Source organism: Lissotriton helveticus, chromosome 1_1 (genome assembly GCF_964261635.1).
Source record: "Lissotriton helveticus chromosome 1_1, aLisHel1.1, whole genome shotgun sequence".
Lineage (NCBI taxonomy): Eukaryota > Metazoa > Chordata > Amphibia > Caudata > Salamandridae > Lissotriton > Lissotriton helveticus.
In genome coordinates, this window is record NC_136057.1 from 1,101,663,877 (window position 1) to 1,101,676,157 (window position 12,281).

Here is a 12,281-nt window from a genome sequence, read left to right on the forward strand (position 1 = left end):
ATAGCTGTTAGCATGATGCAACTTTAGACACTCACTCATCTAGCTCTCATCTTAAGAACGTATTCCAAAGTGCATATTAATATGTAATCAAATTTGCAAAAAACAATCAGATCAGTTTATATTGTATCCCGGTTTAATGCACCATCATTCTTTAATTGCAGATAAGGATCAAACTGCAATAGTGAAGTAATATTAGATTCAAAACTGACCCAAATTGCTTTTAGCAATGTTTATAAAAACACTAACAAATTTTAAACTCAAATAGTCTAAATTTAAAAGTTTCATTTAAATAAGGTTTTAATATTAAATGGGGAAAAGGATACTTTGCATGAAAAATATTTTTGGGCACAATGTTATGCAGCTTTTCCTTTGAAATATCTGCTTTCTGCTGCTAAAATGTGATCCTGGTGAAGAAAGTGTGTTTAAATGCAAAGTGTGTTTAAGACCGCAGTACCGCCTCCTGTCTACAGGGGCAGAGAGAGCAAAAATATTAACACACTTCATGAAACACAGGTCCCCACAAGACACTTTTTTAAAAAGTTGTAAAAATTGACACAGATGTTCCTGAAGCCGTTTTTTATCATTTAAAGGACAGTGCCTTGTGGGGACCTGGGTTCAGGTCCCCACAGTGCAATCAAGTCCCCACAGCGTGAGTGTGTTACCACACCCAAGTCCCCACAAGGATAGTAACACAAACCCACACACACACACACACACACACACACAGACACACAGACACACAGACACACAGACACACAGACACACAGACACACAGACACACGCGCACAGAGACACACACCTACAACTAAGCCCCACACCGCAGACACACACACACATTCACTCCCCCACTCCCCGGGCTCTTTCCACGTGTCCCTCTCCCTCCGCAGCAGGTCAGTCTCGGCATCGGCATCAGGCTCCATGTCTTCTCCGGCGATCCTCAGCTTGCGTGCACGCTCACGGCGACGTCTCGTGCGCTCCCACCTCGTGCATGCCTGAACCTGGGGAACGGGATCGTTTTTGTGGTGTCTCGCGCTGGTGCCTGTGCAGCAGTTCTAGCGCGGGGCAGGTCGGGATATATGGGGGGGGGGGGTACTTTGCTTGTTGATGCCAACTACCACGACGCAGATACTAGACTATTATCAATTTTGCACAAAAAAGCAAGAGCTACGTCCTCTAAAAATACGTCGAAACAAGTCCAACACCACACAACAATAACAGTAGTTAGCAAAAAATGCAAATCCCCCTTCATTTAAAACACTAGCCATGCCTTTAAACACCTTTACCGAGTAACCGTTGAGAGGCAGCTGATGACCCTACAATATATTTATTGAATGATGAAGTAGGCGTTTGTAGTTTCTTTAATCCGTCATTTCTTTGTTTTATTTAAAAAGTAAATGTTGTCCATTTCATAACGATGTCGACGTCGTTATGAAGCTGTTCGGATATTTTTTACAACAGCTTTGCCTTAAATTTGTGGCAGGATCCGAGCACGCTGCGCAATGGAGATCTTGGGTGGGGAGTTTGAAGACTCTGTGTTCATCCAAAGCAGGGACCGGAATGCTACCAAGTCCGAGCCGTACAGCGCCAAACAGTGCGAACCCCAGGTACCGCCCATCAGGGTGTCCCATTCGCGTGCATATGAGAAACTCTTAATTTTTAGAAGTCGACGAGCCACCAAAATATTAATGAGAACTGAGACAGAGCCGAGCCAAGGCACTGGGTTGGTTGTTAGAACGAGTGCAAAGTCAGGTATTAACATTTTGGTAGGTAAATCTTGCAGCTAACGTCACATAAAATATGATAACATAGGAGATAATGATCTATCTGTAACTCTTGGAGCATGCATGCCGTTAGAGCTTTGGTAAAAGACACGTAGTTGATGGACGAAATGCAGAACAAATCGAAACATTCACCCCCAGTCAAGGAATTCTGGGTTAAATCCATCATTCTTTTGCTCACCATGCCACCCCAGTTTAGACCTGGCCACATGGCTTTAAGTGGGATGAAAAACTGGGAGGGGGGACTCTTTTAAAGGGGTGTGGTCAATGTAATTAAGGGCGCAGCTTAAAAACAAGTAAGCTAAAAATCTGTGTTGAGCACAGTGTGCATCCCGACTTGTATTTTGCTGTTCCTGCGTACAGATATGATACAACAAGTCACATCATACCTACAAGTCAGGACTATTGGCTTTGTCAATGGTTGCTAGTTGCATAAAATAAATAAGCAGCAACTATGCTTGTATATAATATCGAAAAAACTTCCAATTAAAGCCCTGGTGACACCACAACAATGTTGCTGCTCCTGCGTTTCAAAAAGAGAAGGGAAATTCAGATGGAAAATGACTGTCTTTAAAGGATTTCCCTTCCTTTACAACGCTCACCACGCACACATGATGTGCCTGCTGTCACTGCAGTCCAGAAAAAAAATGGACTGCCCTTTGCCAGGGCACAAAACAGTGCCCGATAAAGACCCATTTCAAGGCCCCCTTAAAAAAACTGCTGGTGTTCAGACCCGGCAAGACCCGGCCCACTTAAAGCCTTGCCTGGCCATGTGCAAATCAGTCTAGACCCTGTACCTCATGGAAACAGTCCAACCTGAACTGCCGAACCAAGTCCTCCCTGGACCGGAAACAAGCATTCTAGGACCAGTTTTGGGAATTCACCCCTCATCAGCTAGAATAGCTTGAATCCAGTGACACAGTGAGCCCGGGACCCACGTCTGGGCATACCTTGCGCACTTAGGGCGATATAGCAAAAGACACATAGTTGATGGACGGAATGGAGAACAAATCAAAACATTCATTCTCAGTCAAGAGATCTGGGTTAAATCTATCATTCTTTTGCTCACCATGCCACCCGAGTTTAGACCTGGCCATATACAAATCAGTCTTGAACCTGTGTCTCCTGAAAACAGTCCAGCCCGAACTAATGTAAATGTAAATTGATACTTGTATAGCGCACTACTCACCCGCAAGGGTCTCAAGGCGCTTGTACGAATACCGCTGTGGAACCCATCCTGGCTTTCCCTGTGAGGTGTCCACTCCTGGGCACCCCCTAGGTGGAGGCCAGGCATCCTTCGCATTGTGGGGGCCGTTGTGGAGATTAAGCAAGCTATTGCCCAGAGTTGCAGAGTGGGACTCCATGATTTGAATAGGCACCGAGGCGAAAATTATCAGGTCCGTGGAATTTTTAGCCCAAGACCCGCCGAGGCGGGTAATTGAACCCTGGTCCCGGGCTAGACCTCTGCATCAGGGTCTGCCGCTCTAACCATTGAGCCACACTTCTCCACATTGAGCCACACTTCTCCAAGCCAGGTCCTTCCTGGATAGGAAACGAGCATCCTAGGGCCGGTTTCGGAATTTCACCCCTCACCAGCCAGGATAGCTTGAGCTTTGGTTGTAGGTAGAAACCATAGTGTTCAAGGGCCCAAAAGACATCAAGATGAGCCACAGCCAGGCATCTGGCTCGAGCCTTCAGTGGCTCGCTCACCTCTACTAATTGCGCAGACCTTTCTCGCTGAAGAGACACAGCACATATTTAAGAAAAACATGAATTCAAATTACTTGTTTAATATCAGTTGAATTTGTATTTAATACTTTGAAATTGGAATGTAATATTAAAGTTAAGTCTTTTTTCTTAAAGCTGTGCTACACTGATTTTCAGATTGACATATTGGCGCCCATTGCTTGCATGTTATTAGGCAGAATTTTTTATTTAGCCTACTTTTATATGGCGAAGGCATTAATCAAACACAATAGTAGCTCGCTTCACAAAAAGATGGGCACATATATCTAAAAGTTATATGTCACAATGAGCAGGGTCACTGGAAGTATGTGATTGTGCGGCTGTTGCAAATTTCACATAATCCGTCATCTGCCACATAATCTGCAGATTTTAACAACACATTTTTAGGTCTCGCCTCTCAATGCGCATGCGCATTGAGCGGAGCGAGACTATAGGGGCTTAAACAGAGGTTTAACTAAACTGGCGATTTGGTGCTGTGCCCGTGCGCTTTTAGGTCAATGCGCAAGCGCATTGACCTAAAATGCGCGTGCACAGCATCAAATCGCCAGCCATCTGTTCCCCAGCAGCTCTTCCCGCTCCGCCCGCCAAGCTTCCCCCCTCAGCCGCACTCCTCCCACACCTTTGAAGTGAAGCTTAGCTTCACTTCAAAGGCCCCTGCTGCTTCACACTATTCACGGCCGCCAGGCAGTGTTTCTCCCTCATCGCCGCTCTCCCCGCTCCGCCCCCTGCTGCGGCCGTGTCGCATTTCTCCTCACCCCTCCCCACAGCAATGCCCTCCGTCTTGTTTATTTTCCTATGACACTGAAAGTTCTGCTGGAAGTCGTCAGTTTTCTTCCACTCATTACCAAGGACTCCTTAGGAATATTGTATCTCCTTGCATTTATTTTCATGGGCGTATTACATTTTACATATGGAGGTAATTACTGGGACATACATATGCATCTTCTAGAATGCTCGTGCACTCTGGTGGCGTCTATAGTAAAGTTTACTTGAAGAATGCCACGACTTTCCAAGTGTGATGTTGCAGTTACTATTTCGAGCTGCTGTAGGTTACTGCCTTTGGCAGAAAAGTGCACATATTTCTTTCCAAATCAAAGACAGATTGAAGAGTTGTAGCTGCTGCAGTCCCAGTTTTCCCATCACTCCATGCGCGGTAAATTGTCTCTTTAATGTCTGGGCAAGTGCCACTGGAATGTGTGCTGCCTGTCGGGCTGACAGCTGCCTGTTATTTGCAGTAATTGGCAGGCATGTGCGCCGTTCGCGGCCAGATGTTAAATACGGGAACCTGACACGTGCAGCTTGCAGGCCAATGGCTGTGTCAGAAGCAGCCAAACCTGCTTCCAATTTGCCTGATTGTTGTACAGTTTTTGCATTATTTTGGGCCCATGGCGCAAAGGGCCAGAATGCTTTACAATTATACAGGTATTACTGTAGTATTCACATAGTCAGTGGCCAAAACTAACCTTTTCTAAGGCACAGCTTATCCCGTGATACTATTTTACACTCTGTTTTGTTAAAATTATGACATCAAATTTGCTCCGATGAGTGAAGAGGAGTGGTTCTTGTCACTTGCAAAACTTGCCAATCAAACTCTCTAGGCATTCATGTGGGACTGTATTCAGATGCGGGTGCCAATGAGAAAGCTCAGAGATCTAAGCTTGTAGGATAGCTCACTGGCTTAACACCCTGCAGTTGAGAGTTAGCTGCAAAGTGCAAGTTGCATTTTAGTGTATAGGAGTAAAGGCTGTGCTTTCTCCTTCCATGGTCGTGCAAGGCCAATTACGTGAAGACTTTTATAAGTTTTGTGCTTGCAATAGGCGCTGTGTAAACATTGCTTTCTGATTATTATTTTGAAGATACAGACCTGACAATGTTTTGAGCGTTTCCCTGGGAATATTGAAAATTTTTTGCCGTGTCATTTATTGGCAGCCACCCGTAGCTCTTAGCGATAAGGCGAGCAATGAATGTCTGTAGCGGTGGACTGCCCGGAGTGGGGCTGCAGGAATTCGTGTCTCTGTTGCAGTACCGGAGACCTTTAAGTTGAATTGGATGAAGGCGCCACAAGAGCCATTTCCATCCGCATTTCAGACTTTAAAGTGATTGTTTTGTTTTACTTGTCTCCTTCCCGTGTTATTACCCACGTGTGCAGGGAGCAATACTGCTCACTCATGGAACACTGCTCATTCCCCCACTGACCTCCTCCCGAGGTGGCAGGCACCTTGGCCGATCCTTCCCCTCACCTCCTGGGGCTGGCGAACCCTACTTGCAGCCTGCTGGTGCCCCGCAGTGTTCCTCGCGATGCAATAATAGGTGTGCCTCCTTTATTCTGTTTGCCACAGTTCGGTATTAGTACTACTTTCACTCTGTGTCTATGCTTTAAGCTACTAGAAGCCGTTTGACCCATTGCAAAATAGGATCTCAGAGAAGTATTGTACATTATATATGTAAAGCGTAAGTGCCTCTCTAGGAAGCACTGTAAGATTTAAAACTTCAGGCCCAGAAAAGAGAAGTAAATTTATTAAGATTTTTTTTACTCAAAGGGCCCTCTTGAAATAATTGTTGTTTTGAGAACATCTGTGGTGTCAAAGGAATTTTTGCTCCAGCCGTGAACAGGAAATGCTAATTACCATAAATACCTCCAGAATCCTTTGCGCACAAAACATCGTGTTTATGAGGCTGACGGGTAATAGAGTACAGTTCGGAGTTTTGCTCCTGGTTTTTTATTGTCCATTGACACTGTGGTTTGCACACTCTGTCAATTTGTTTTTTATTCTACCACTGGGCAAAGTACCATTAGATGTGTGCTTAAAAATATCAGCATTACTTATTCACTCATGCACGGCTCGCTCTTGGATTTATTTTTATTGGCCATTAACTCTGTGGTTTGCGCACTCTGTGAATTTTTTACAAACATTTTTTTATATTCTCCCACTGGGCAAAGTAACATTTGCTGTGGGCTTAAAAATATCAGCATTCGTTAATCACTCGTGCATGGCTTACTTTTTTGGGTATCACTTGTGTTTTCTCTCTCTCTCTCTCTCCCTCTCTCCCTCTCTCCCTCTCTCCCTCTCTCCCTCTCTCCCCTCTCTCCCTCTCCCTCTCCCTCTCCCCCTCTCCCACTCTCCCCCTCTCCCACTCTCCCCCTCTCCCCCTGTCCCCCTCTCCCCCTCTCTCCCCCTCTCCCCCTCTCCCCCTCTCTCCCTCTTTCATTTACTCTATCTCCCCTTATCTCTCTCTCTCTCTCTCCCCTTCATTTACTCTATCTCCCCTTATCTCTCTCTCTCTCTTTGACTCCCCTTCATTTACTCTATCTCCCCTTATTTCTCTCTCTCTCTTTGACTCCCCTTCATTTACTCTATCTCCCCTTATTTCTCTCTCTCTCTTTGACTCCCCTCTCTCTCTCTCTCTTTGACTCCCCTCTCTCTCTCTCTCTCTTTGACTCCCCTTCATTTACTCTATCTCCCCTTATTTCTCTCTCTCTCTTTGACTCCCCTCTCTCTCTCTCTCTCTTTGACTCCCCTTCATTTACTCTATCTCCCCTTATTTCTCTCTCTCTCTTTGACTCCCCTCTCTCTCTCTCTCTCTTTGACTCCCCTTCATTCACTCTCTCACCTGTATTCTTTTTCCTCTTGCTCTCTTTTCTCTCACTCATTCCCACACTTGACAGGACCAACAGTGGGCGCTTCTTACATACAGGTACAATAGAGGGCGCATCTCACACAGACAGGAACAGGGGCCACATCTCACACAGACAGGAACAGAGGATGCTTCTCACACAGACAGGAGCAACAGAGGGAGCATCTCACAGACAGGAACAGGGGGCGCATCTCACACAGGCAGGAACAGGGGGCACAACTCACACACAAAGGACCAACAGGGGGCGCATCTCACAGACAGGAGCAACAGACCTCTATCTATCGCCCTCACTCTATCGCCATCACTCTATCTATCGCCCTCACTCTATTTATCTATCGCCCTCACTCTATCTGTCTATCCATCTATCTATCTCCCTCACTCTATCACCCCTCACTCTTTCGCCCCTCACTATATCTATCGCCCCTCACTCTATCAATCTATTGCCCTCACTCTATTTATCTATCGCCCCTCACTCTATCAATCTATCGATCTATCGCCCTCACTCTATCACCCTCACTCTATCTATCACCCTCACAGCATCACTCTGTGCAACCATTCAACAATCACTGGTTCAAATATGTTCTCTCAATGTTTCAAGCTTTATTACAAATGTCACAAAAATATGTTAATATTTCACCTCTGTTCTTGGATTTTCGTCACAATAAAATACTGAACATATTCTTCACAAAAGTTATTTACAATAGTTTAAGCTATTGCTATTATAAATTACAAGAACTTTTATTTAAGTATTTAGCATTTTAAAAAATTAAAAGCCATTTGTATTTGTAATAGGAATACATCTAAGTCACGTACATACAAAACATGTTGCATTACAAATGCTATAGGTGTCACATTTGCAAAAGTTAAAAGTATTGGCATTGTAAATGACAAAGCTATTAATTTTGCTATTTTCAAGACCAACACATAAAAAAAATTGTCATTTACAAAACCAATAGATCCAACTTTTCTAATGCGAGACCTATTGCATTTCCAATGCTTGTTCTAATGATCCTGTTCACTCGTGGACATTTCACCAGTAACCATGGTTGACGAACCAACTGAACTGCATTACTGACTCATCTTTTCAATGTTTTGCAGGTTTGTGTTCCAGCAGTCTGTCGTGTATGCTGATGTGGAGAAAAGATTTCGACTCTTGGAGATAAAAGCATCTGAGCTAGAAGCGCTTGGGGATAAAATAGGTTTACTGTCTGCAAAGGTGAATGTTCTTTTTTTCAGTTTTTTTTTATGAACATCAATTGACCTTGTCTATCCATCAATTTTGCTTTGGTTGTTTTAAATACTGTGGTGGAAAAAAAAATCTGATAAATCATATATAAGATCGCTTTGAAGAAAATTTGAAATCGCAGGTGCAGAGTTCCTAAGATACAGCAAAAGTTGGCAAACACTAATGGTGTCATGTTGAATCTAACAGTGACTTTAAATGGTTAAAGCTATAGTGCTTTGTATTAAAACAGTACAGACTGTCAAGCAGAATGTGAGGAGCAAGTGGATAACAAAAGTAAATACATTGGGATGCCCGTGGGTAGCCACGCGCTCCTATATAAATCCCTGAACATACATTCAGCATCCACATACTAAAGTGGCGTTCTGTACAAGGAAAGACGTATAAAACAGGCTTTTTGGATCTGGTGTACTTTATGGGCCGTCAAACTTCCTGAAATTAGAAACAGGATGTTAGTCTGGTGATTAATCAACATTACCTTCAGCAGGGTATAACAAAGACGTAAACAGTTCTGTATGTTAAACTGCAATTAGATGTTTACACACCTTGCAGGGGTGCACCTATGTGTATCCCAGGAATGTCTTTAAAGAGCAGGAAAGTTTTCTTAAAGGGCTGGTTCTTGGGACAGTGGGGAGAAGTGAAGTAGGTCATATTAGACACCCCCAACCTATGCTACAAAATGGTGGCCTTCAGGTACCCAAGTTTAAAAGCTACACCTGGTGACACTGTTCTAATATGTGCTCTCCTGGTTCTCAGACAGAGTTGACCTCCACAGTTTGTCTGTAATGGGGAGGATAGCCATTTCCAAAATGGTGATGTTGCCCAGACTATTGTATTTCTTTGTAAATTTGCCCCTGCTGGGCCCCAGTCTACATTTCGCTTATTAGGCACACTCTTAGTGGAGCTTATATGGGGCAGTGGTAGGCGCAGGGTGAGTCTCAAGAAGTTACAGCTAAATCCTAACCGGGGAGGTTTAGGAGTTCCTAATTTTCGAGCATACTATTTTGCATCCCAGCTGCAATGGCTGTCTTTCTGGACAGCAGACAGGAACCTGCAAGAGATAAATAATACTACACAGGCACTGGAAAGGGGTACACTACAAAGTATGCTACTTCCAAGGTCAAAGATGCCATCGGATGGCCCTCCACTACTACAAACGGCGCTGCACTGCTGGGAAAAGGCGTTACAGTACACATTGGGTGCGACCCCTCTGCGTGTCCAATATCCCACTCTTGGAGCTACCAGTCATGGGCAGGGGACTCACAATGGCAGGGTTGAGGGCTTGGGAAGCCGCGGGAGTCGCAGAGGTGGGTTCCTTCTTTGGGGATGGAGTACTTCCTGGATCATGACACGTTTGTGAGCACCACAGGGGCTTCTGATCGCCTTTACTTATTGCATGCAATGTTAGAACATTACATCAGGACTACATGGGCACCACAGCATACTGAGCCTCTGCAGCATGACCTGGTACATCTGCTTTATTATATGGGGAAGGGTGGACACCTAGCTAAGTGGCTCCACACCGGCATCCGGACGTGTAGTGTAGAATTGATGAATACCAACTCGAAATATGTATGCTCACTTGCAGTGATACATGTTATACTACAATGTAAAATGGAAAATGCCAAGAGCTTTTTAAAAAAAAAAATATTTCTTTATTAGGTTTATATCTCCAGATCATTAAGACAAGCAAGGTACAAACATACAGCTTAACCGCCTCTGCTGAGGTGGTCTGTGAATTAGCAACAATACTAGACAAGTCGTATGGCGATGATTATGATTGTGAAGATTTCTGTGTCTACCATTTTTGCAGCTTAATTTTCACTTAAACATAAAACAACTTTGTAAGTAAACTCAACACCCAACTCTCCTCCCCTCCCCTCCCCCCCCGTCCCCGGCTGCTGGGTCTGTAAAATGGAGGTCTAAGTCACCTAATCCCTATGTTGTGTCTCTCCTACGTGTTCTGGGGCCTCCCCCTGCCCCAAGGGCGTTGACTCGGAACTGTCTTTTGTCGACTGGGAGTCTTGTCCCGCCATTTCCTTAAGCATTTCCCCCCAAGCCATGAGGACCTCAGGTAGTTTGCCATCCCTCCTGGTGTTCCGCATGTGCCCTTCCTCTGCTAGTGCCCACTCTCGCAGATCCGCCCTCTATTTCAACAGTGACGGGCCTTGTTGGGACAACCAATGGATTGCAATGTGTCGCCAGGCTACAACTAGGCCCAACATCAGAAACCGCCTGCTTACTTTCCGCTTGGGGTCCCGGGGGATCAAGCCCAGGAGACAAGCACGCGGGTCCAGGTCTATTATCCACTCCGTCACCCTTGTCTGAGTCTCTAGGACCGATACCCAGTATGACTGGAGTTCAGGGCACACCCACACCATATGTATAAAATCCGCCTGTGCACTAAGACACCTTGGGCAGTGTGAGTCTCTGGTGTTATCACGCAGCCGCTTGGGTGAGAGATAAGTCATATGTATAATATTATATTGAATTTGCTTGAAACGGTTACTCACCGACACCTTCCCCCCACTCTTGTGTATTTTTTCCCACTCTCGTGGGGTAACCTCCTGCGGACACACCTGCTGCCATTTGTGTTCTATCGTCAGGGGACCCAACTTTTTATCCCTTAATGCCCTGTAGAGATGAGTCACAAACTTGCGTCCCCCTGCCATGGTAACCAGGGTGCGGGTGTGCACCGGAGCCTCCGGGAACGAAGGCCAGAGTTACCGCGCTGTTGCCGCTATTTTGGCGTATTGGAGAAATTGCCCTTGTCCCAGCTCGAAGGAGGTCACTACCTCCTGATAAGTGATAAATTTATCTTCCGGATAAAGGTCAGACAGCATCAGCCATCCCCCCTCCTTCCACTTGTCTGTTGACATGACCTGTTCTATCCGGGCAAAGGGTGGCATCAGCCAGAGATCCATTTCAAGGGTGAACGGTCTGTCCCGAATCAGACGCCGTACCACTCGGTTCCATATTGTGGCCACCAGCCGCACCAGTGGGGGGCCGTGGTCGGGTCACCCCCTTACCTGCCACATCAGCGCTCCCAACTGCCCATTTCATATTTACACGCCAGTAAGGACCTCTCCCAAGAGGGGTCCGTATCTAGCCATGCGTTAGCATGTTGCAGTTGTGATGCAAAATAATAAAGTTCTAGATCCGGAACTTCCAAACCCCCCTCGACCCACCTACGTTTCAAAACCTCTAGACTCACCCTACATCGCTTCCCATTCCACAGTAATAGGACCTGCAGGGAATTCAATTCCCTGAAGACCCGGTGCGGAAGTTCATAAAAAGAACTTTGCATTGTGTACAGACAGCGTGGGAGGACCACCATTTTTATTAAGGCGATCTTCCCCATCAGTGAGAGCTTAAGAGTGTTCCAGAAGGCGATACTCCCCTGGAGACCCTGGATTATCCTCCCCATGTTGTGCTGGAAGAAGATTGCCACGTTCCGTCCAATCCATATCCCTAAATAGCGAAGCGTGTCGTCTGCCCATGGAAGTCCCATCTCCGGGCGTTGGACCCCCTCCCAGTCAGTCTGCTCTCCAATAGCGTAAAGTTGTGATTTTGTTATGTTCACTGCAAGCCCGGAAGCAGCCGTAAACTGCGACAGTGCAGCCATCAGGTTGGGCAATGACTGCGTCGGTTGATTCAAGTAAATCAGCGCATCATCAACGTACAGCGACACCACGTGTTCCATGTCCCACACTCATCCCCCACTCGTATGCACTCAAGCACAGTGTGGAGATGACACGCCAGCTGCTTCATTGCCAGGGCAAAGAGTAGAGGGGAGAGCGGGCACCCCTGACGTGTCCCCCTCGTTATGGGTATTATGTCCGACACATATCGTCCCGTGCGGACCCTGGCCACTGGCT

The 12,281-nt window shown here is 45.8% G+C and overlaps 1 protein-coding gene across 2 annotated transcripts in view; it reads left to right on the forward strand.

Moving 5' to 3' along the window:
- The window catches only part of IKBIP (IKBKB interacting protein), a 138,874-nt gene that overhangs the window by 97,058 nt on the left and 29,535 nt on the right, over positions 1 to 12,281 (forward strand). For both annotated transcript variants that reach the window (XM_078678271.1, XM_078678281.1), the window contains exon 2: positions 8,259 to 8,376. In XM_078678271.1, coding sequence (XP_078534397.1) covers positions 8,259 to 8,376 — 118 coding nt within the window. The remainder of the gene's footprint in view (positions 1 to 8,258; positions 8,377 to 12,281) is intronic.